Source organism: Melanerpes formicivorus, unplaced genomic scaffold (assembly GCF_026170545.1).
Source record: "Melanerpes formicivorus ecotype bairdi unplaced genomic scaffold, bMelFor1.0.p_v2 SCAF_60, whole genome shotgun sequence".
Classification (NCBI taxonomy): Eukaryota; Metazoa; Chordata; class Aves; order Piciformes; family Picidae; genus Melanerpes; species Melanerpes formicivorus.
The window spans coordinates 828,687-852,158 of NW_027142412.1; the positions used below are offsets into that span (position 1 = coordinate 828,687).

A 23,472-nucleotide genomic window follows, 5' to 3' on the forward strand; every position below is an offset into this window, starting at 1 on the left:
ACATGTAACCACATCCCTTATTGAGCTTAAGAGATTTGAGGCATGATGAGGATTTAAAATACAAGAAACAACCATATATTGACTTCTTCAGCTGATTTTTTTCTGGAAACTACTCATTGCTTTGTGCTAATGCAGAGCTGGTTAAGCCTAACAGCAGTTAATAATTGCTCTACAGGAACGGCGCCATTCTCTGGAGAATCAAGTGAAGAGATTAGAGACTGTGGAACGGAGAGAGAACCGTCTGAAGGAAGATATTCAAACCAAATCTCAACAGATTCAACAGATGGCAGAAAAAATTCTGGTGAGCAGAGGTGAAAATGAAAGATAAAGGCTGAGAGTTTGTAAGGAAGGGCTAGGAAGGGAACAGAAGACACAGCATGGCATTGAACAAGGTGGGAATGGGTGAATCAAGGGAATTGTTTCTTGCACCAGCAATACTGGAGAAAGCTTCAATGTTCAAGTACTGTTTGCAACTAGAGCTACAAACTCACTTCTGTACCTTCAGTCTTAATGCTACTTTAAAATTCTAGCTGTCTCAGTGGGAGCACTTTCAAGTCAAATTAGTAATATTTAATTGCCTAAGTATATTTTCAGGAGTCAAACCTTCTCAGCACAGAGTACTGCAACAACAAATACATTAATACTGAGCTTTTAAACTCAATTGCAAAGGAATTGGGAGGTCAGATGTGCTTGGAATGCTTACGTTTTGAAGCAGAGAGAAATTAGTCATCTAAACTGTTTTTCTCCAAAGATACTATTTGTCAGGAATCCATTTTCACCCACATACCTTCTCTGTTGGCAATCTCTTGTTTCTTTCCTTATTAAAGCAAACTTTCTAGTGAGTTGGTACGTCAGCCTACAGTGACCCGAGCAGTGGGTGTTTTTAATACTCTTGCTTCCTGGGACAGGAAACATACTTTTATAGGGGAATAATTAAATGAATTTTGCATTTCTCATGAATTCTGTTTCTGTGTTGCCAACTTGACAAGGGGAAAAAGATTGCATTTGATTGGTAGCAATCCCGGGCACAGACACACGTGAGGAAGGCCAAATGAAAGTATATAAATAACTTCATTTGCAGTCAGCAGATGACCCGTACTTGTTCTGGCTAATAGTTCAGTATCCCAGAAATACAGAATTGCCTAGATTCAAAAGATCATTGAGTCCAATCATTAGCCTAACATGAACAAGTCTTTGATTGCTACATGGACTTTGGCATCAGAATGCCTGAACACTCTCCAAGAAAAGGCAGAATCAGTTCTTTAGTAGTGCTCTTTCTTTCAAACTGTTTTGATAACATGAGTGCATGGTAAGTGGGAGACTATGGTTTTGCTGGGCACAGAGCCAGCTTTATGTTTAGAAATACTGTAAAACTTCACATTGTTTCATAAGCCTCTTGTGTATATTTGGGGATTGTTGCTTGGTTTGGATTACATTGTGGAGGATAAATTGGAAGGGAATGCAGAAATATCGACTAATTGTTTTATACCATGAGATATGTTTAGCTCCTCTTATAGATAGTTTCCATGGAGTTCTGACAGAATATTGGAGAGACACAGAAGTATTTTTATAAAAGTCAAATAGGCATTGAAGAAATAATCTTACAGAGTCTTCCATACTCCCTTGCAGCTCTGACCTGGGAGCACAGTTTTCCTTTTTTTTCACTTCTACCCTGTTTGTTCCCTCAAGTTGATCTCTTCAAAGACTTTTGACTTTTCCTGGTATAGGAAGTACAGAAAGGTAGGAAAGGAGCTGAAGATACAGGATTTCATAGAATAAGGTAGAAATTGGCTTCACTATGCTCATCTAGCAGAATCTGAGGATCAGTTCTCTCCAGGCAGATCAGCAGGTACTTCAGAAGTATGAGACAAGGTAGAGAAATACTACTTCTTGGAAGTGTGTAGATCATTGCTATGATGTCAATAACAAACTTAGTGCTACACAGAAAATGGTAAGTGAGATCTGGAATTACCTTTTTAAGCCCATACTGCCTGTTAAGTGCCACTGCAGAAACCGGTGAAGTTTCTGCTACAATATGAGCAGTCTGATGCTGGTAGCTTTGAAGCTGCTGCTGATCTGGTTGTCTGATTCTCTGCCAGGACCTGAAATGTGTGGGCTTCTGGGGGAGGTGAGTTGTCCCTCTTGTTGCTGGGAGACATATTTCAATTGCAAAAAGCAGCAATCTCCATTCCTTGCAGAAGTGTCGGGTACTAGGCACTGTGGATGACCTACTTTTAGTGAACCTCCACTTTGATTCTTACTTTTGGAAAAAGAGATCTAATGCAATTACTGGAGCCTAAAAGTTTTTGTATGTTTTCAAGATAAGGAGGATCAGAAGGGAGCTAAAGCAAAAGTATCAGGAAACTTTGCTAACAGAAGAACTTGGTGCTTCTCAAAAACCTGAGTTTGTCTATGCAAGAGTCAGCCCAGTGGTAGTGACTGACAGGCCTGGATCTGCCTTTTGTTCTAAGGAAGCTGTTGAAATGGCAAATATGACAACAAATGACCATGAAATTCTAAGCTCAACTCTTGCAAGGTGTCCTGTTGGAAGGTGACTATAGATAGATCCTAAATGCCATAGTCAGAGAGCAGAAATAGCTAACTGGAGAGGTACAAAATTATCCAAGTCCTTACTGTGCATGGCTCAAGCTATCTGATGTGAGGTAGAAAAGTTAAAAATACCCTGATATGTTCTGCCATATACATTGCATCCAAGCAATTTATAAATATTCTGGCAATGTTCATCTGAGAAATATAGCAAAGTAAATACTATTCCCACTCTATGAATGTAGAATGAAAAGCATAGGCAGCAGTGCCCCGTTATTGAGGTCTTCTGTGAGAAAACAAGTGAGAGACCTTGTTAAAAATAGATCTGAATTTCCTGTGATGCCACTGCAGCTATGAAGTGTTTATAACTGCTTGTTGTCACAAAACGTCCTTGGCCCATCTTTGGGAATATTTTAAAGGAAAATGGTGATTCCTATTGTGGAAGCAGGACTCTTTGTTTGTAGCAGTGTATCTCTTCTGCATTAGATGGGTCAGCAGCAGTATGCAAAGCTTGAAGCTGATAATGTGCAGCTTCCCTAATGTGGTTTTACTGCAGTGGCCCTGAACTTGGGATTTTCGTAGTGTGAAGCCTTAAAAAAGAGAATGAATGAATGTTTGACACCTGTGTAGCACACATACACAACACCTCTATTTTTTTGTGTCTGAATATGAATTTCTGTTGCTTTTAGGAGCTGGAAGAAAAGCATCGTGAGGCTCAGATTGCAGCACAACACCTGGAGTTGCAGCTGAAACAGAAGGAACAATTCTATGAGGAAAAACTCAAAGTAAAAATATCTTACCATCTTCCTACAAGCTTTTTGTGGTTAGAATGAGTTCAGGGGAAAGCAGTTGCCTTTAGGCTCTATGAGTTGCCTTCTATTTTACCACTGCTGAAATGTTCAGAGAGCTTAGTGAAATCAATAAGTTTTTCTTTTATATCATGACATTGTATCTTAACTGTCTTTAGCACTGCATTAAAGCAGGTGCCATTTGAAGTCAGTTGTTGATTATAACTTGACTATTACTGGCTAAAAAATACTTAATGCTATTTGATCTCACATCCTGATAAAGCTTTCAGTTCCTACTGAGTATTCATGCAGCCTACCTGCAAGTTTTAAATTCAGCAAGCACTAGAGTGTTTCTGAAATTCCATCTTCTTGGAGCTGTAACATCTGCCAAGGAGCCACAGAAACCACCCACTTTATTTTTGTCTTTTCCAGTGTAGCATGAGACTTAAACAAACAGAATTAGAATCACAGACACTGTCTAAGATTAGAAAAAACAAACTGGGAAATAGGTGTATGTGCACTGGTTAAGGACTGTTCTGTAGAGCCTGCAGTACATCAGCCAGGAAATGCATTTTATAAGAATGGTTCTACTAAACATTCTGTTTTCATCAATCTTTGTTTGGTGCATTTACCTAGAACTTCAATTCTATGTTTCATCTTAAATATGAGAGGATGTAGTGCTTAAGAGGAGAAAGGAAATTTCTATGGGAGAACTATGAAGGACAAAAGAGCATTAAGAAAGTTTCCTGGCATACCAGAGCATGTGGTAATCAGTAATGAGAAGAGTGATACAAAGCAGGAAGGTCAAAGTTAGATGATGGGAAAGGGAAGATGGCATAAAAACTGGAAAAGAGGATAGAGATTGGGAAAAAAAGATCAAAAAGAGAGCTAATGTATAATGGAGACACATACAGGGTTTAGTAGGAGGAATCAGGAAGCCAGGTGAGAGATTCAAAGACATGAAAGAGTACATGGGGTGTGTGTAACTGGAACAGTAAAAAATATCCTGTGGTCTCCAGACTTCATGCCTTTGAAAACTTTCTTTGAAGGAAATGGCCTCCAGTTTAACAACTGATCTGAGGCTTTGGGCACACATACAGACAATCTGCATTTGTTTTAAAGAAAGAAAAGGTTCTAATTACTTTAGTCCTGTTCCTAATGAATGCAAAGAAAAGTTTTTTCTCTATCTGCTTCATTTGGTGTCTCTGACTTGAAGAATCCATGGACTCTCTGTTCTTGTGCATGCTTCCAGAACAAACAGTTTACTTTTGAGCCATATTGGTAGGAGAGCCAAAGGATGTGCACTTCCTTACTTCCTCTACTGTATATGTTGAGGCTGAGAGTTTTTCTGCTGCCTTCATCTGGAGTGTTTCTTGAACCCAGTTTATATGACTTGAAATAGCAATTAAAAAAATCTGTAGTATCTTCTTATCTTGATAAAATCCCATCATTTAAATTCAGTCTTCAGAGATAACTGAGGGAGTGCTCATTTTTGAAGTTTGCTCTTCCATGGCTGTCATGCAGTTACATCATGGGTTTAAGTTTGTTTGAGATATGATCAATGACTTTAAAAAAAAAAAAAATTTCTGTCTTTCTTGATGGTTTTCTTTCTGCTTGTCCTTTGCCCAGTGAAACACATATAATTTAGACAAAAGAAATGTCTTAATTTAGGTGTTGGAAAATCAGATGAAGAAAGATCTTGCAGATAAGGAAGCACTTGAGAATATGCTCAGAAGACATGAAGAGGAAGCACGTGAGAAGTGCAAAGTCCTGGCTGAACAGAAGGCGGTATGTTTGGTTGAACTGGAAATTAAAGCACTTTAAGAGTAGCCTCCTTCAACTCTGATTTCAGGCAAGATAATCTTGCTTGAGGTATTGTAGTACTGCTGAGCTGTTTTGCACAAAATCCACTGATTTGTCTTTTAAAACCAGTATTCGATTGTTGCAGTGGGAAGCAGACAATCAATATGATTGGTAATCAGGCTTCATCTTTATTGTTCAAAAGCACAGCTTATATAGTATATTCAGCAGCTAAATATGCACACATGTCATTATTCTATTAGCTATTAGTCCAGGGTTACATCATAATATCCAGCCTACTTGCAGTTAGGCCTATATGCAACTCCACAACCTCCTTTCTCAGTACTTTGTTTTACACATATACTTTGTTTCACATACTACTGTCTTGTAAGTAACGATTTCACATGGTGCTATCTTGTGAGAAACTGCAAGCACAGTGACAGGGCTGTGGTGACCTTGCTACATCAGCATACCAGCAGAGCTGTGAGCAGTAAACAGCAAGATGGAGTGTGGCCTATACACTCTGATCAAACAGTTGTTCCATAGAACCATGTCCCTGCAATTCAAGCCATTCCTCAACATTTGATGTTGGTTTTTTTTCAATTCAAAGTGTCTTCAAGCATATCTCCTTAAAAGCAGCCCCATAGCTTGCTGTGTACCAGTGATTTTGTGCAAAGATAATATATGGGTTCTCCTAATATTAATGCAGCTGTAAATAGCTCCAGTAATAGTTTGTTTGTTTTTTTTCTTTTTCTTTTAACCACCTCTTGTTTCTGGAATAAGTGAAGTCTTTTCTTTTTTAAACATTGTTTTTATAATCACTTCCGTTGTGCGGTCTCAAGGGCACATTGCTCTGTTTCAGATGATCAATGCAATGGATTCAAAGATTAGGTCACTGGAGCAGAGAATAGTGGAACTGTCTGAGGCCAATAAACTGGCAGCAAATAGCAGCCTTTTTACCCAGAGGAACATGTAAGTACAGCAGCTGCTCTCCTACCGGTCACTACTGAACAGTTTGCAGTGAGATCTGTTCTCTTAATGGAAAAGTGGTTCTTTTTTTTTGCAGGCCTGCTGTGCTCCCTGCTTGTTTTCCAGTGATGTAAAAATAACACTTGTTCTCAAGTTGTGGTTCACTGCATAGCTCATGTTTCCTCAAACACGACTAGGAAAATTGGTTTGCATTACAGTGTTTACTTTGGAGCCTTTCTTGTGGCTGGGTCTTTGGGCAGGTTTTTCCAGGCGTGTTAAATGAATACTAATAATTCTAATTTCAGTGTCTGAAACACCTCTGGAAAAGCCTATATTCCTTTTTGCAACATATGTATTGCTACTAGATTTAAATTGCCCTTGATTCCTGTGACAGTTACATGACATTGAAATTGAAAACATAAAACATCTTTATAAACACCTTTTTAAACATTCCATCCTGCCTCGAAGGGGAAGAAGCAGCAGCTTTCTGCATGCTTTTGAATTGCTGATTGCAAGAGTGAGATATTCTGGGCAGAACTAATGTGAAGTAGGAGATGCCCCAGCTTCAGCTTCAAAATACTGCTTCCATGCATTTTGTTTCTTCCCTGGTCCAGACAGCACTTGCATATATTATCTGTATTGCCTTCTTGGCTTCAGCCTCTCTTGATTTCGTGTCAAGGACCAGTTATCATTGTTTAGTGTTTTGGGAGTATACTGCTGGGTCAAGATCTAATGTCATCCTGAATCTCTGTGTAATCAGCAACTCGTTTTTTGAAGCCTTGTTTGTTAAACAGAGGGGAGGACTTCTGTGTCAGATCTCTTTGTCTGTCTGAACTTTCTCTGCTTTGGATTTTAGCTGAGATTCCTTGTCCAAGTAATGATGTTTTTTCCCATTGTAAATGGCTTGGAGCCATTCTACTTCAAGTGTAGTTAAAAACCTGAATTGCATATATCTTGCAAGGAAGGGCTAAAGTAGTATATGATCTTACTGGGGTAAGAGATTGGCTGCCTGCAGAAAGGTTTTCAGTGTCCATCAGCTGCTGGATGGAATGTCAAGCAATGTCTCTGGGAAGCACTTGGATAGATTCACCTATAACACTGAATAGAATCAAGCAGGATGAATTTTGGCAAAGAGCTGGTTTGCTTTTTTCCCCTTTTCACTGGTGACTATGCCTCCAAGTATGTAATGATTCCAATTTTTGCTGTCTTTCAAATATCTGGCAAGTTACTTTAGCCTGATCAACCAAAAATATTCACAGAAATAACTGAGAAATTTCAATTGTGTTGCTTTATGCTGCAGATGACCTCCAGTTAATCACCCAAGAAGTTTGTTGAGGCAGCAAAAGCCAGCATTTGCCTTTAGTCTGAAATAAACCAGTTGTCTTGGCTGTATCTGGGAAGCATATTGCAAGGTCTAGTGTCAGTCTTTGGCGCTGAAATGAGCGTGAGAACTTAGCTGAGCTGGATGCATTCCCCTAGAGCACAACACTTGACTGGAGATCCATAGAAAACATGAAAAAAGCCCTATAATAATGCTTTAATATAGGATTTAGAATAGATTATTGAGACTTATCTTCAAGAACTGTAATTTTGCAGGATTGGTAGAAGATAGTACAGAATCTCCAGCATTTTGGGGGAAAATTGCTTTATTATGCATGCACATAGCTGATGAATTTGTACTTATTTTGTGAATTGTGGTGGTGAAAATGCATAAATCTGTTGTTGGACTGTATTTTGAAGCCACAAAAGCTACAGCTAATCTGAGCATGTTTGAAGAGGAGAGCTAGTGATTAAACCCTTCAGAGGAGAGGGGAGCTCTGCTAGCTTTTGTTCCATCAGTATCTGAGGAAAGCAGTGATTATCAGGCTCCAGAGAAGATAGCCCGGTAAACAGCAGGAAGTGCAATAACACCATTTAATGGTTCTGGCTGGCAGTAACCTGTAGAGGTAATAAGAAAGGAGAAAGGGTGGGTTTGCATGCAATGCACAGAAATCTGAGTCAGAAGACTTAAGTTCTATTTTTAGTTGCGTGAAGTCTTCCTATTTGAACTTGAGCAACCCACATAATTTCTCTGGGATAGGATTAATAACAGCTTATCTCGCAGCAAACCTCTTAAAATATTAATTCATTAATATCTGTAGAGCTTTGTGAGACTTCTAAGTAGAAAGCACACTGTGAGGCAGAAATTTCCAATGCATGATAAAATGATTCCAGGAATTGTAAATAATGTAGAAAGAAGTTTTTTCTTCCCCCCCCCCCCCCCCCCCCCCTTTTTTAATTATGATTTTATTTTTATGAGAGTATCAAGCTGAAATTCTTATGCTAATGATTGTTGCCAGCTCTCAAAATTCTTATGAGCACAAGTAATTATTTTTTTTTTTCCCACTTTGTAGATTGACTTTGATCAGAGACAGCAAAGCTTCACCACAGTGTAGGTCAAGTTCTAGGTCCATTACAGCTTAAACCCCAACAAAACAGCCCACAACACAATACCCCCTCCAAACCCAAACTCAGGGTTTCTCTCACCTCATGGAAATATGTTATGTGAAAACATCTTTCGTAGCATTTATTTCTCCTGTAGAGAAAAAACTTGTAATGAGGAGTTGGTGAAATGAGAAGAATAAACTGTATCTGAAATGTTGTTGTAGATTCGTGTGCATGTTGCAAACTCTGTGCAGGAATCATTTTTCTGTGCAATTTGCAAACAGGCTTCTAGTCCTCTGGGCATATGTTGATGAATACACTAGTACATGGGAGTAAAAAGCTGATTTTTGGTGTGATTTTTCTATTTTTCATTTGGGGTTTCTTGTTGACATGTGCCTATCAGCCTAACTATTGTACTCAACAGGAAACTTAGTGTCTTCTTCCTTCCTTCACCCCAGTGTAAGGACACCCGTTAAGGACATTTTGGGATTGTTGTGTTGCGTTTTTCTCCTTCCAGGAAAGCCCAAGAGGAGATGATTTCAGAGCTCAGGCAACAGAAGTTCTACTTGGAAACACAAGCTGGAAAGTTAGAGGCCCAGAATCGAAAATTAGAAGAACAATTGGAAAAGATGAGTCACCAAGATCACACTGACAAGAACCGCCTGCTGGAGTTAGAGACTAGGCTGCGAGAGGTGAAAGCTTGGGTTTAATCCCTCCAAACAAATTTACTTGAATGCACTCTGTTTTGAGTGTTACAGTGAGAAATAGAATTAAATTATTGTAGTTCTGTGTGTCATAAAGAAAAGGAATATTTTAAGGTGAAGTACTAAGAGGGAAAAAAAAAGAAGAGTAGAAAAAGGCTCATTAGAAAAGGAGATATTAAGGGTTTGTAATTTTTAGATCTAACTGAATCTGAGCTTTTAGGTCATAAGTATGTTCTCAGAATCATATTTATGCTCTCTTGCACAATATCCTTTTACTCACCCAGCTATAGTGAGTATAGAGGGGAAAAGTTTAGTTTGTGCAATGACCAGCTTTATCACAGCCTTAGAGTCCACAGAATCAAAAGCAAAGGAGAGAACAAAATTGCTGTCAGAAAACAGGAGGCCTGTTCCTTCACGTGCTCTTTTCAGAAGTTTTCTGGAGAGGGAGCCTGGCAGGGATATGAAAATATCATTTCAGAAGGTTTGTGAACTGTGCTTCATTTTTAGTTTTGCATCAGCTAGCCTGGATCCACTTCAAATCTTCTTTTATATTCTCCAATCTCACTCCACTGATTTTCAGTTAAGACTGAGATCTTGTCTTTAGCTAAGAGGTTTGGATGACCAACACATGTCCTTGTTTGACTGGAAGTTGGATGGGACCAGTGTAAGATTGCTGGCAGGCTGGTCACCTATCTACAGCACAACAGGCAGATTCACTTGGGATAGCAGACAGCCTGAAGAAGGTGCTAAAGTTTGGAATTGATTTTGAGCACTGAGATGTGTTCTGCTGCTTGTTCATTGCTTGTACATTTCTGGAAATGACATGTTTATCCCTGAGTATGCCTCAAGAAAACCTTCAACAGAAGCCATTCAAATAAACCCAGAGCCAGATGATCTGGTTTGTTTCTTGGAAAAGAATCTGAAGGAAAAATAAGTCAATTGCAAAATGTGATGTTTGCATACACAAGAGAGATTAGTATTGATGTTTATGCCTAAAGATTCCCTAATAAGGATGCTTAAAGGTTCTCCATGTCAGTGAAGAAAGTTCATCACTAACTACTTCAACTTTTATACTTTTTATATTGACGTTTGAGATGTGATATTGGAGTCACAGCTGGAACTGTTGGTTTTGAAACTCATTTCAAAATGCCAGGTTTCTTTTAACCTTTTTCAGAGCAAATTAGTAGCTTTTTTAGGCAGTAGACAAACCTGCATTCTTGACTTCTCAATGACTTAAGCAATCTCTCAAGATTTGATTTTTGGGATAGACATGGCAGTGGCATCTTCTAAGTGAGGTCTGAAATGAGATCACGTTGCCTATGTTTTCTTTGTTAGTAATTTACACTTGAATGCTACTTTTACTTTCTTCAGGTCAGTCTAGAGCATGAAGAGCAAAAGCTGGAACTCAAAAGGCAGTTGACAGAATTGCAGCTGACGCTCCAGGAGCGGGAATCTCAAATTACTGGGCTGCAGGCTGCAAGGACAGCCCTGGAGAACCAGCTCCGGGAAGCCAAAACTGAACTAGAGGAGACCACAGCTGAAGCAGAAGAGGAGATTCAAGCTCTCACGGTGAGCCCTAAAATTCATTGTATGAGCTACATACACAGATGAGAGAGAATTATGTAGGTGCATGTTTCATAATGAGGGCAACATGAATTGGTACACTTGAATTTTTGATTTTCAGAACAGGTTATGAATTGTGATAGAGGCAGGAGTGGCTAAGAGATCAAATGTTGTCTGTCTTGTCCTCTTTAATCAGATGAATGCTTCCTAGTATTGCTTCATTGCTGCTAAAACAGATTGCTTGCCAGAGCAGTCTTACTTTTTCAAAGAGGCAAAAGTTGCATATGAAATTATTATAGTTAGAAGTTCTACTCAGTGTTTTACTACTTTAAATAACACCTCATGAGTTTGAAAGTACTTGGTGATCATAAATTTTCTGATTATTTATGTTTTTTTCCTATCAGTTGTCCTGCTTTGAAGATACTTATTCAGAGGGAAAAAAAAAAACCCACACCCAAACAAATTCCCAGGAAAATAGTATTGCTAGCACATAATTTTATTCCAGTGCTTATTTCCTTAGAACTTGTCATGTGTGTCTTTCAGTATCTGGTGAGATGTGTGAATGATACAAAAGAAAAACAAGTTCAATTCCTGCCTCCCCCTCCCCTCCCCCCAGTAAATGGAATTCTAAATTACATGCTGCTGCTTGCTGTCTCTTGAGTACAAAAAGAAGCCTTCAGATTGCTTGATCCTGAGAAATATTTCCTTCACCAAAGCTGCCCAGGGCTGCGGGGGGAGAGAGTGGAGAACTATATGACCTGCTGCCATGTTAGTCTTTAATGGCCTTCAAATCCGGTTATTTTGAAGGGTTGAAAATGTGAATTCTCCTGCTTCAGTGGCATTTGGTTAAAGAACTGTTCTGAGTATGTCTGCCATTGTTATATTTGGGAAGGGGTGGTTGCCTCAACTCAGATAGGTGCTTGTATGATGTTGCTGCTTTGGGTAGGTGAATGGGAGAGCTACCCACTCAGCGTTGTTCTGAAGTGGGTACGTGCTGGGAGAGTACAGCAACAACATCAAAGCTTAAGAATAACTGAATAGAACATGGCATCAGTTTCAGTTTTTCCTCAAAACTGAGGCAGTCCTCTCTCAGCTGCAAGATTTGCCTAACAGCTAATATCACTTTCAATGGGATGGTGATGTGCTTACCACCAGTGAAACAAGCAAATATTTATGACCTGTGTCCATTCAGTTGTTGCTTCGGCTAACTTGGTAAAGCGGTAGTGCTTTTGGAGCAGCTGGTGTAAGAGAGTCCAGTTTGGTGGGCTTGGGAGTACTTCTGACTTTTTAATATACTGTTTTTTATTTGTCACATTGCCTGTTGTGGTAAGATAGCTTTTTAGCTCTCATGTTTGACTTCTGCCGAACAGTTTTTTTTCCTGTTTAGTCTCTTGGCTCTAAGGAAAGTATCCTGAATGAAAAAAAGATGGCTGGATGCACTAGAGCATTAACCTTTCAATTGTTAAATTTCCAGACAGCATATGACATGAGACACTTGCTAAATCAGTTTGATGAATTTTGAGAGGGGCCATGAGGCTGAAACAAGAACTTCTGCTTTGTCATGCTTTGCTTGTAAATGAGGAAGTAAAATGGTGCATGCAATACTGCATTCTTTAAAATGAGTGTTTGCACTTTTCCATACTCTGGATGCTGTCTTCCAAAGAATTGATTGTTATGTTTCATCACTGCATTTTAGAGAGGTTCAGGATTAAATGGTACTCTGGTAGGGTTCAGGTAGATGTGCAGAGCTGTTTGGGATAGCTTGCATAATGCTTTGATACAGTTTTTCTTTGCAAGCAATAAATTGTATGCAGTATTTGTTTTACTTGAAATAACCCATCTGGATATGGAGGTAAAGCCAACTCAAATTTTAAATATCAAGAATGTACAAACTTAACATAGAAGCCATATGTCTTCTGGTGACCAATTCAGATGGAACCTTTTATATCATTCAGCTCTTGAGTTTGTACATTTATCTAAAGCAGTTCTGAACTGGGAGTGTGAGTGCATTTTGATGAAGTAGGATGTGACTTTTGCTAATCAGTTCTTTGCCACTACAGAGTGCTTTCATAGCCTGCAGCATCTGCCTTCCAAACTTTGCTTGCTGGTAGATTGTTCTGCAGTTTGTTTAGCAACAGCTGTTGGATTGGAATTCTAATGTATGAAAAATTGATGATTAACTTCTTACCTCCTTTAGGCACATAGAGATGAAATCCAGCGTAAATTTGAAGCCCTTCGTAATAGCTGCACAGTGAGTATTAAATACAGATCATTGAATTATTTTGAAATTAAGGCTAAGAAAACAAACTATTCACTTATTTAATCCTTGATGACACTAGTTCCTAATGTGGACTTCTGGCTTCAAGGTGTTAGTAGGAGCTAGACTGATTGGATTTAATTTCTTTTAGGTTTGAGGTAAACCTCAATTTTGAGGTTTTAGTCTGATCATGAAATTGATGCTATTCTTCTTTTTGGAGAAGAAATGAAATTAAAATATCTCATTGCAGTGCAGCTAGTAAGAATGGTGTAGCAGCTGCAAAAAAAATGATTATAGGTGAAGATCTTTTCTGCTCACAAGGAGAAAAGATCTACCTGTCCGAATCCTGAGTCGCGTTGTAGATCTAGGCCAGAGTGGAAGAGCTTTCAAGCTACTTTGTGTTTTAAGGAGGACTTTAAAAGTGTTGGAAGTGGCAAGAAATGTGGTTCCAAATAATTGACACACAGTCACCTGCTCAAGGAGCAGGGAGAACTCTAGGATCTTAGTCTACACCTTCTGTTGCTTGAGATCTTGTGATGTGTTTTCAGATTGCTTTCGTCAGTCCAGGACAGGTGTCCAAAGCTTTGTCAATCAATAGGGATTCTTGCAGATTAACACTGTCTTCAGACCTAGGCTTGACGGAGAGGGAGAGCATCTGTCTTCCAATGACATGAGTTACAAAAGGACCACAAGCCTCTATATCAGCATTGATTGCTGATCTTTCTAGGCTTTTTCTCCTTAACCTCACCCTCTAATTAGGACTTAATTGCTGCTTTTTAAATCTTGATTGTTTCCCTACTTCCAGTGATCTCCTCAGACTTATTTTTTCATGCTGTAGGACTAAGTATCTAATATATAAGTTTTTGTCTCTGAAAAAAGTATTTTTATGATGAGAGAGAAATCTGTTTTCCTCAGTTGCTCTTTAGCACAAAGCTAGGGGATTTCTCTGTTCTGTTTGGTAAGCAGAGCTTGCCAAAGTCTGCTAATGTCTATCTAAAAGAAATCCTGCCCAAGGATTTCTTTGTTTATTTGGGTTGATCCTCTAGCTCCATATATGCTATCATCTATCTTACATCCTTAGCTGTCTTCTCTTGCAGCATCTTGCCCTTCGTACAGAACCACAGCTTTCTGTGGAAATGCTGATCTGAACTCCATGCAGGCAAAAACCAGTTGTGGTTTTAGCTTCCTTTCACTGCCTGGTAGGCTGCCTTTCAGAGTTGTAACTCATCATGTAGTAGCACTTTGGCACTGCAAGTGTAGTAAACAATCTCCAGCCGTGAAGAGTGACCCATAATGTCTCCAGAATGTTGAGAGTTTCAAAGGTTCTACATGAAAGGATTTTTAAGTGCTGTACATTGTAAGGCCCTTCTGTGGGACATCCTTGTCAATAAGAAATTAATTAAACAGTTCCTTAATGAATAATGCATGTTCATCACACATTCTTCTTGTAGTCCAGGAGAATGCATATATAATTTACTTGACCACAGACAAACTTTCTTGTTCTCTGTTATGAGCAGTTCTAGCTGTCCATCCTGTCTACTGAGGAGCACTGAGAGAAAAGACAGGGCAGTCTTAGGGACTGGAACATCTGTCCTATAAGGAAAGGCTGGGAGACTTGGGACTGTTTAGTCTGGAAAAGAGAAGATCTGAGAGGGTATCTTAATAATGTCTGTAAATATCTGAAAGATGGATGTCAAGAAGAAGGGGCCAGTCTCTTTTTAGTGGTGTCCTGTGATAGGATAAGGGGCAGCAGATACGAACTGTAACACGAGAAGTTCCACCTCAACATGAGGAAAAACCTCTTTACTGTGAGTGTGCCAGAGCTCTGGAACAGGCTGCCCAGAGAGGTTGTGGAGTCAGGAGACTTTCAAGACCCATCTGGATGTGTTCCTGCATGACCTTCCCTGGGTGATTCTGCTTTAGTAGGGGGGTTGGACTCAGTCTCTGGAGGTCCCTTCCAGTCTCTGGAGGTCCCTTCCAGCCTCAACCATTCTATGACTGTGTGATCTTCTATTGACACTGAGGGATCAGGGACTATTTATTCTGGTGCCTTCACCAGATGCTTCAGCCTCATTTTTATCTGCTTGTGGCCAGTGTGATGCAGACTTTGGTTTTTGATGACCGTGTGATTCTTCTTGAAGGTGGTTAGAATTCACAGGCCTTTTAAAATAAGATAACCCTTAAAGGGAATAATTGTAATATGCTGCTATGTGTGCAGCATGACAATGAGTGGGTTTATTCTCTTAGCAAGTTTTTACAAGATACCTTTTTTAATCTGAAACAAACTCCTTGAGCTAGTCTGGCAAACCTTGGAATTACTTTTTATTTAATCTTGCTGAGAAGCCCACAACAGCATAAGAATTATGAAAATAAGATTAGAGAGGAAAAAAAATACTGGGAAGATTGAATTACTTCAGTACTTCTGTAGTACTCAAAAGATGAATAAAATAATGAACCTGCTTTCTTTGGTATTTCTTCTGCTTCTTTAGATCCACAAAGTACCCAGCTTCCAATTGTAGGGAAGGCTTACACCTCAAGTATGTGTCTGCTTTCCTTGTACACTCATTGCACTCTTGTCCTTCCTTTTGCTGAGGTCTCTTAAGTAGACATTCTTTAGCTTCTCGTGTTTGTTCATTCTAAATTGGCTGTGTTTTGGGGTGCATACACAGAGTCCATTGCTGTGTACATACACAGAGTCCATCCCTGTCTTGTTGGTTGTAATTTCTGTCTTGTTTATGAATCTATATTCTGATAGCTCTGCGTTGTTTCATCTTGTGACATCTGTCTTTTCCTACTGGGGGTCAAAGGGAGGATGCTGACTTCTGCTTTCTCAGTCTCTCCATTGTACAAGAAACAATAGGCTACATAATTAACAGTAGAACCTGTAAATTGCAGTACCTGCTGTATGTGCCTACAGAAGCATGTGGGCACACACGAACAGCAACATTTCATTATAAACTTATCGCAGCGATAAGCTCACCCGGGAAATCTGTTGTTCCCTACCTTTAAAGAATTATTCTATCAAAAATATAATCCATTGGAGTTCTAAAAATATTTTCTAGGCAATCAGAGGAAGACCCAGAAATAAAAGTAATTTTCTAAATGAGGAAAATGTCAGTGTGTGTCAGTCGTATCCAGCTGCTCATAATTGTGGCTTGTTGGAGCATCAACAGATTTGAAGTTAAAAATCTCACTGAGTTGTGTAAGTAATAGAATTGTTCCAGAAAGAAAACATTTAGTAAGAGAGTGGTAAAGCCTGTAAATTTTGAAAGTAAAGAATCTTTAACAGACTTGCAGTCAGCTTTAAAAAATCCTTTTGCTAGTCCAGAGAACTACCATCTGAATCTTCCTAGTTTCTTTCAGCTGCAAGCTGTTGATTTTACTTTAGCAGGCAGAGGGGCATTTCTTAATACTAACATTTCAGTTTATTCAAGATGTCTCCAATAAAACAAGGTTTATCTCCCCTCTTTCAGGTTCTTTTGTCATCATCTTGTATTCCTATCTTAATCATTAACAGGCTTGATTCTGCACTTGAGATTGGGTATTGAGGCGTTAGATCTGCAAGGCCATTAGGCACGTGTGTAATTTCAGTCATGCATGAAGTCCTGCTGACTTCAGTTTAAGATCCTGCTTCCACATTGACTCAATTAGTTGGCATACAAGAATAATCTGTGTTCTTGAACTTCCAAAATTACATCTAAAGATGTTACATACTTTGATGCTGGAATTATGTTTCAGAGTAAAGGAATCTTGCCCACTGTAACAAGGCTAATACCCAGGTAAAACCTTTCATTAGGCTTTATTAAATTTGTTAAAAAAAAAGGGGGGGGGGGAGGGCTAAACAACATCAACCCCCCAAAACTGGCTGCAGAGTGGGAGGAATTATCCCTGATTCTTATGCAACAGAAAATGTGATGGCAGATGTTGGTTACAGGCAAATCTGGAGCTTTGTAGTTTTTGTAGCCTGAGGAAAAGATCAGAGTCTTCTAGGATGCTGATGAGGGGCTGCTGTGAAAGAGCCTAATGGGTCATCAGCTGTGGATGATATCATCATCATCATCATTTGAAGATGAGGCTCCTGGCTGCTTGTGGCAGCTCACCTCCTGGCAGCTAGGATAGGGGAGTACAGGTGACTGTATGTTTTGATAAGGGGCTAGTGTGGGAAGGAGAGGAATGCAGGCTGCAGTATCCTACTACTCTGCAGCTACTGACATGGCCCTCAAGCTAAGCCATGATGAGTTTTTGGAGCCTGAGGTCTCTGTTAAGTCACAGGTGTGGATGGGGGAGGAAAGTGAGGAGTTCATTGTTCTGTATTGATCATACAGGTGGAGATACAAGGCTGGTCCCTAGCTGTGGCTGTGTTTCTTAAGAGACTTGGCATTCTGCTCCACTGCAGTGCCTGGTCTTTCTCTGCTAGGGGAGCTTTGTCTCTTGGATCTAAACGTGAGTAGGTTAAGACAAAGCAAGTCTGATGCCTGCTCTTGCTTCCTCCTCACAGTTTGGGGCTGAGAGAGACATTATTCTTTTTTTCCTAGTTACTTCTGACAGCAGGCTTTCTAGTGAAGATTAATGGGAGTGGGGAGGAGTGGAAATGGATAGAGTGGATAGTGCTTTGGCCTGGAAGTTCTGAATTAAGGTTGTACCAAAAATTGCTCTGACTCAAAAAATTATGCTGCAGACAGCATCAGTTTACCTGCTGTGTCCTGCCATTTTCCTGCAGGTTTGTTGGTGGCATCTGAGACATGCTCATGAAGGAATAATGTTATGAAGCAGTTTGCAAGCTGCAGTTAATAGTATTTTCAACCTGCTTCCTTTTCTCCTCTTCCTTATCATTTTCCTTGTGGTTTTGATATGTGGAGCAGACAGATTACATTTTGTACATTTTGCAAAAGAAAGAATCCTGGCCCTGAACTTATGTGGTGCTGTTCAGTTTGTGATCCATGCCTGGGAAGTTTGAAGGGCCAGGTAATGATAGCTGTGAATCTGCTCAATCTCACAGCAGAAACTCCTTGCTTTTCTGAAACTCTGCAGTGGGGAGGGAACTGTGCTGGATCTGGTCACTTTTGCTGAAGGGTTGTGCTTGGGTTGCTCTGTCATATTTAAAACTGAGATACAGGCTTCTGTGTCAGTATAAAGATAAGCTGAGCACTTTAGGCATGGCATGGAGTGTGAACAATCTGCCAAGATTAGTGTGGTGGAGTTAGATGGTATCTATTTCATGGGTTAGTTTGATGTGCATAGATTAAAGAGAATATTCCAGTTGCTCTGAGTGATGCAGCAGTGGCTGCCTAGATTGTCTGGAATTGCTTTTCCAAGCTCTCAAGTGTTTGGTTATTTTATACAATTTGAATTTGTAGATTTCTTTGGTAATCATATTATGGGTTTCCAAAAGATAAAAATCTATTTTCTTACAGACTTGCCTTTATACTTCAGATTTAACTCCAGAAGAGCTCAGGGTTGGTTGATTTGGTTTATTTAGATTTTTTGATTGTTTTTTTTCCCCCCTGGAGATTGCCTTAACTGAAAAGAAAAATACCAGAAGCTATTAACTCTTTTCAGGTACAGGATTCTGGCATAGGTTGTATGTATGTATGCATGCCTAAGACAACATCTCCTTTCAAATGTGGTGTTTTGATCTGTGTTTTCTTTCTTCTTGGTTCCCAGGACAGACATTTATATTCTACCACGTCCCACTGTGCTGTGCCAGTGTTTCCTGTTACTCTTTAGGCTTCACAGCATTTCCAAACTCTGTAACCCTGTTGGGTTCTACATAGCTGCAGAGAGCTTTTAAATATTGGCTTTGCTAACAAATTTTCACTTTCCCTATGGGGAAAAAAAGGGAAGATTGTACTGAGAAGAACTGATTTTCTTCTCCCTTTAAAAAAGGGATAAATCTGTCAATCTGCTTACAATACATACATTTATAATGTATCTGGAATTCAAGCCATTTTGGCCTTGTCAAATACACTGGTAGGAAAATATTCAAGAAAGGATGTCATGTCACTTCTTCTGGAGCCCTTCTTTCTTAACTGCTTTGTTATTTGCCTCAAGTGTGCCATAAATATCCTCCTAGATGATCTGTAACTGAAATATCAAATGATTTGGTTTAATTTTAGTTATATTCAGGGAAAGAAGTCAAAATCTCAGAACATATAATAAAGGCAAATGGGAGCTGAAGTTCCAGCCCTTAAGGGGATCAAAGCAACTTGAAATACAGCCAGTTTGAAAACAAATTAAGTAGTTTGATATGTGACTTTATCAGTTTTGTGCTTCCCTCATCTCTGCTTTCTTGTATTTAAAAACTAGTTTAATAATTCTGATAGAAAGAGCTTGTATTAACAAAGAAAATTATATGTGGCAGAAACCATGGGTGTATAAAATGTAGCTTAAAACTTCTTAGCTATGTACTAATGACAACAAATAGAAGAAAACCAGAGACTATTTTCTCTATCTGGCAGTAGAATCTCAGATGTGACTTGCAAGAGTGGTGGGTAAGACAGTGTGAAAACAAATGTTGTTTTGTTCCTGTTTGTGTAAATACATTTCTAAGTTCTTATTCCCCACAGCAGTACAGGCACTAACAATGTCCTTAGGCTGCAGCCTGTGCTCTTTGAAACCTTGACATACACCACACAATGAAATGTGTGTTTTGGGCAGGGCGGTGAGAACGCTCAAGGAGCGCCACCACACAATCAGATTTTCATTAGAAATGTTGTGTTTTCCAGCATGAATCATTTTGACCCTGAGCATATGGGAAGCAGGAACTCCCCTTCACCCAGCAGGGTGTAATGTCAGTTGGACTTTTTCTGCTGACAGTTTAAAAACCAGGCACTGTTTAATTTAGGTCTGGGAAAGGGATGGCAAAAGGCTGCCAAAATACGCGCTTCAGATGCTTCAAACAGAAATGGTTGTCATCTTTCCAGATAGCTGAGGAGAGCTGTATGCTCTATGCTCTGCTGCTTTAGATATTTAAGTCCTTGGCTTGTGTGGGAAATGGGAACATTTAAATTTGAATGGGATGCCAACTGTGCTCTGGGATTTAAATTTTTCCCATTTAGTGAAGTATCTTATTCACTTTTCTTTAGCATCCTGGCAAAAATGCCTGTAGAAGTTGGATATGAATTGTATGGAGTTTATCAGTTTCTGAAATTCTTTTGAGGAAGGTTGTTTCAAGATTATACTGAGGTTGTGATGATGTTGGCTTTGAGTTAGGTGGAGCTACAGGTATTTTTGCATTCATTCATCCAGTGTTCATAGCCTTTCATTCATAAAAATCAAATGGGACTGTGGAAATGGCCTACCCACCATTCATATTTTTCTTTACATTGAGGAAGAACATGGCTAAGCAGTATGGTAGTAGTACAGTATAATAGTAGACACAGTGTTGTGCTCTTCTGATGGAACAGTGGACACTTCCACTTCGTTAAAGGCAAAACTGTTGTCCTTGCTGAGTCTTTGCTTTTCGGTGATTTTCTGTTAGTCTGTTGTTGCCTCACTTTTCTTTCTTCATATATCCTGTGCTGTCATCCATAATGCTGTTCCAGAACCCTGTTACTTTGATGGAATGTCTCTCTTAACATTTTTCTCCTTTCCCTGGTTACATGCAGTGTTACATACAGCAATATAAACAACTGGTAGGCAGATTCCTCAGACTGTACTGCCTCCATTGCACCTCCTGTTCAGTGTTCTTGAATGTCACCTTTGAAAGCCCTGCTGGGGTTTTAGCCTTGTTCTGCTTAAGGGGAAATTTGGTCAAAGAAAGGTCAAGTGCTCTTGGCAGAGGCGCACTAAGTCAGCAGCAGGTCTGAGAACACAACCAGAACTCCTGGCTCTCAATCCACTGCTTTAGATGTGTCAGTTCTCTCTCTCGGACAATAAATGCATTGCAGCATATTTATACTCTAAACCAAGTCAAAAAAGTCAAGCTGTTTTCCTTAAGAAACAAAACTCTGTTCCTAACTGAAATGCACTCCTGTGCATAAAATCTACAACTAAAAGCCAGGTTGTCTCCTTGAGCCAGGTTCTCTCCTTGCTTGGCAATAAATGGCTCTGTGAGGGAAGAAGACTTCTTCAAACTCCTGTATTCATTGACATGTAATCTAATTTATTTTTCCTCCTAGGTGATTACAGATTTGGAAGAGCAGCTGAACCAGCTCACTGAAGACAATGCAGAACTGAACAATCAGAATTTCTTCCTGTCCAAACAACTTGATGAGGCCTCAGGGGCCAACGATGAGGTGGTCCAGTTGCGAAGTGAGGTTGACCATCTCCGTCGGGAGATCACTGAGAGAGAGATGCAGCTTACCAGTCAGAAACAGGTAAGGCTTTACCACTCTGGATGGCAATCTCTTTGTGATAGCTGGCTAATCATCTGAAAGGCAGAAATTGTTTTTAACCTGGAAACTTGTAAGGAGTGAATATGCTTCCAGGGGCAATGGCTTAAACCATTTTTCAATGAAGCCTTTCTTCCTGGAGCAGCTGAGTGAACGGAGAGTTTTGGTGTTTCCCATTGTGTCTTCATGCAGTTTGATTTAGAAATTCTGCACTCTGAAGGTACTGGGATTTAGAATTAACCACTTTAACGTTGTGACCCTGGAAACTTCAAAATTTTCATAATGAGCTAGAACTGACATTAACAGCAATCACAAGTGAATGTATGGAAGCCTTGAAATAAATGGGTTGTGATTTACCGGCTTATGTTTGCTGCCAATTTGCATGTACTGTAATTTAAATGGTAAGGATGAAGCTTAAAGTGCACGCTTGATGTGGGATGTGAGAATTGATAGGAGGATTTATTTTTAGACTATGGAGGCCTTGAAGACAACATGTACGATGCTGGAAGAGCAAGTAATGGACTTGGAGGCCCTGAATGATGAACTCCTGGAGAAAGAGCGTCAGTGGGAAGCATGGAGAAATGTTCTAGGGGATGAGAAGTCCCAGTTTGAATGCCGAGTTAGAGAGTTGCAGAGGATGCTGGATACTGAGAAACAGAGCAGGTCTCTTCCCCCTCCTTATTTGATTAACTTTTATGGAGATGCTCTATAGGAGCTAGTACAAAACTTATATTTAGAATAGGATATGGGAGTTGGAACTAAATATAAATTCTTGTGAGGTAGTGCTAAAAATGGTTTATTAGTTAATAGTCCTTCAGCAGCGATACTGTTCCTTTTGTTTCTTTGAGAGCGAGCAATTCATGGGGAGTGGTATTTATCACTGGAACTTAGAAATGTCTTGATTTAGTGTCTTCTGCTTTGTTATATAGAAAAAGAATCTCTGCTCCTAACTCTCCTGTGGGGTCTTGAAATTTTGAGGCCACAGCTCTAGCAGGAGCAGGAACAGGGTTATGTAATAGAAAAGTGTCGCAGCAAACAGTCTGGCTTTGTAAAGTAACATCTTGAATTTGAGGCAAGCCCCTGAAAGAGTTACTGATGCTGCAGCATGCTAGGAAGAGGTCAAGCCCAGAAAGGAGTTAGATAACGTTTATCTTCCATTTTAATGCAGAGTGAGAGCAGATCAGCGTATTACTGAATCTCGCCAGGTGGTAGAACTAGCTGTCAAAGAACACAAGGCAGAGATTCTAGCCCTCCAGCAAGCACTGAAGGAACAAAAACTCAAAGCTGAGAGCCTTTCTGATAAGGTAAGTAACTTTCAGCCCTAGACTTTTGTAATTAGATCAGATAGAAATGTGGTCTGGAGCAGCCTTTTGAAGATGTTAGAGAAAATGGAGAAGGCTGGAGGTCATAGAAAAGAATTCTGTCTTCAAGCCAAGGACCCTGGATTTCCTTTTGAAAAAGACTAAAGCAGAAACCAGGCTCTGCTGTCTGGAGTGTACTGTGAAGTCCTTCAATAACTTTATATCTGCATTTGAGCAGTGGCATACCAAAAATGTTGTTTGGTTGGTTTTCCTCCTTATTGTAAGTAAAGGATAATTGCACAATTTTTCTTTGGTGTGTGCTTGGATGTTGGATTTTATTTCTTAGTGTTCAATGTCATTCTGACCATCTCTCCCACCTGTCTAGCTCAATGACCTGGAGAAGAAGCACGCTATGTTGGAGATGAATGCACGCAGTTTACAACAGAAGCTCGAGACAGAAAGGGAGCTCAAGCAGAGGCTTCTGGAGGAGGTAACCTTGGAAATTCCTGTTATAACTTCAAAAGAAGAATCCACATCTTGAGAGGGGGAAGTTGTGTGATAAGCAGTGTTACACATCCATCTTTCTTCTGTGTAACTGGGGAGATTTATAAAGTTGGAGGTCACGATTTCACTTGAAGCTTTGTGAAGTGTGCAGCCATGTCAGAGATCAGTAAAAGTGAACTGTTTCCCATGGGAAGGTGAGCTAGGAGCCAAGGGTGCCACCATCTCGGCCAAGGACAGGGACACAGTGCCACGATACCTGAATGAGAAGGGCAAAGTGGGTTT

The 23,472-nt window shown here is 39.7% G+C and overlaps 1 protein-coding gene across 1 annotated transcript in view; it reads left to right on the forward strand.

Annotated features, from left to right (window-relative positions):
• The window catches only part of CIT (citron rho-interacting serine/threonine kinase), a 119,645-nt gene that overhangs the window by 76,711 nt on the left and 19,462 nt on the right, over positions 1 to 23,472 (forward strand). Inside the window, exons 19-29 of the mRNA XM_068161762.1 lie at positions 176 to 301; positions 3,237 to 3,332; positions 5,007 to 5,123; positions 5,998 to 6,107; positions 9,046 to 9,220; positions 10,604 to 10,801; positions 12,993 to 13,046; positions 21,173 to 21,370; positions 21,855 to 22,048; positions 22,554 to 22,689; positions 23,072 to 23,176. Of these exons, the coding sequence (XP_068017863.1) occupies positions 176 to 301; positions 3,237 to 3,332; positions 5,007 to 5,123; positions 5,998 to 6,107; positions 9,046 to 9,220; positions 10,604 to 10,801; positions 12,993 to 13,046; positions 21,173 to 21,370; positions 21,855 to 22,048; positions 22,554 to 22,689; positions 23,072 to 23,176 (1,509 nt within the window). The remainder of the gene's footprint in view (positions 1 to 175; positions 302 to 3,236; positions 3,333 to 5,006; positions 5,124 to 5,997; positions 6,108 to 9,045; positions 9,221 to 10,603; positions 10,802 to 12,992; positions 13,047 to 21,172; positions 21,371 to 21,854; positions 22,049 to 22,553; positions 22,690 to 23,071; positions 23,177 to 23,472) is intronic.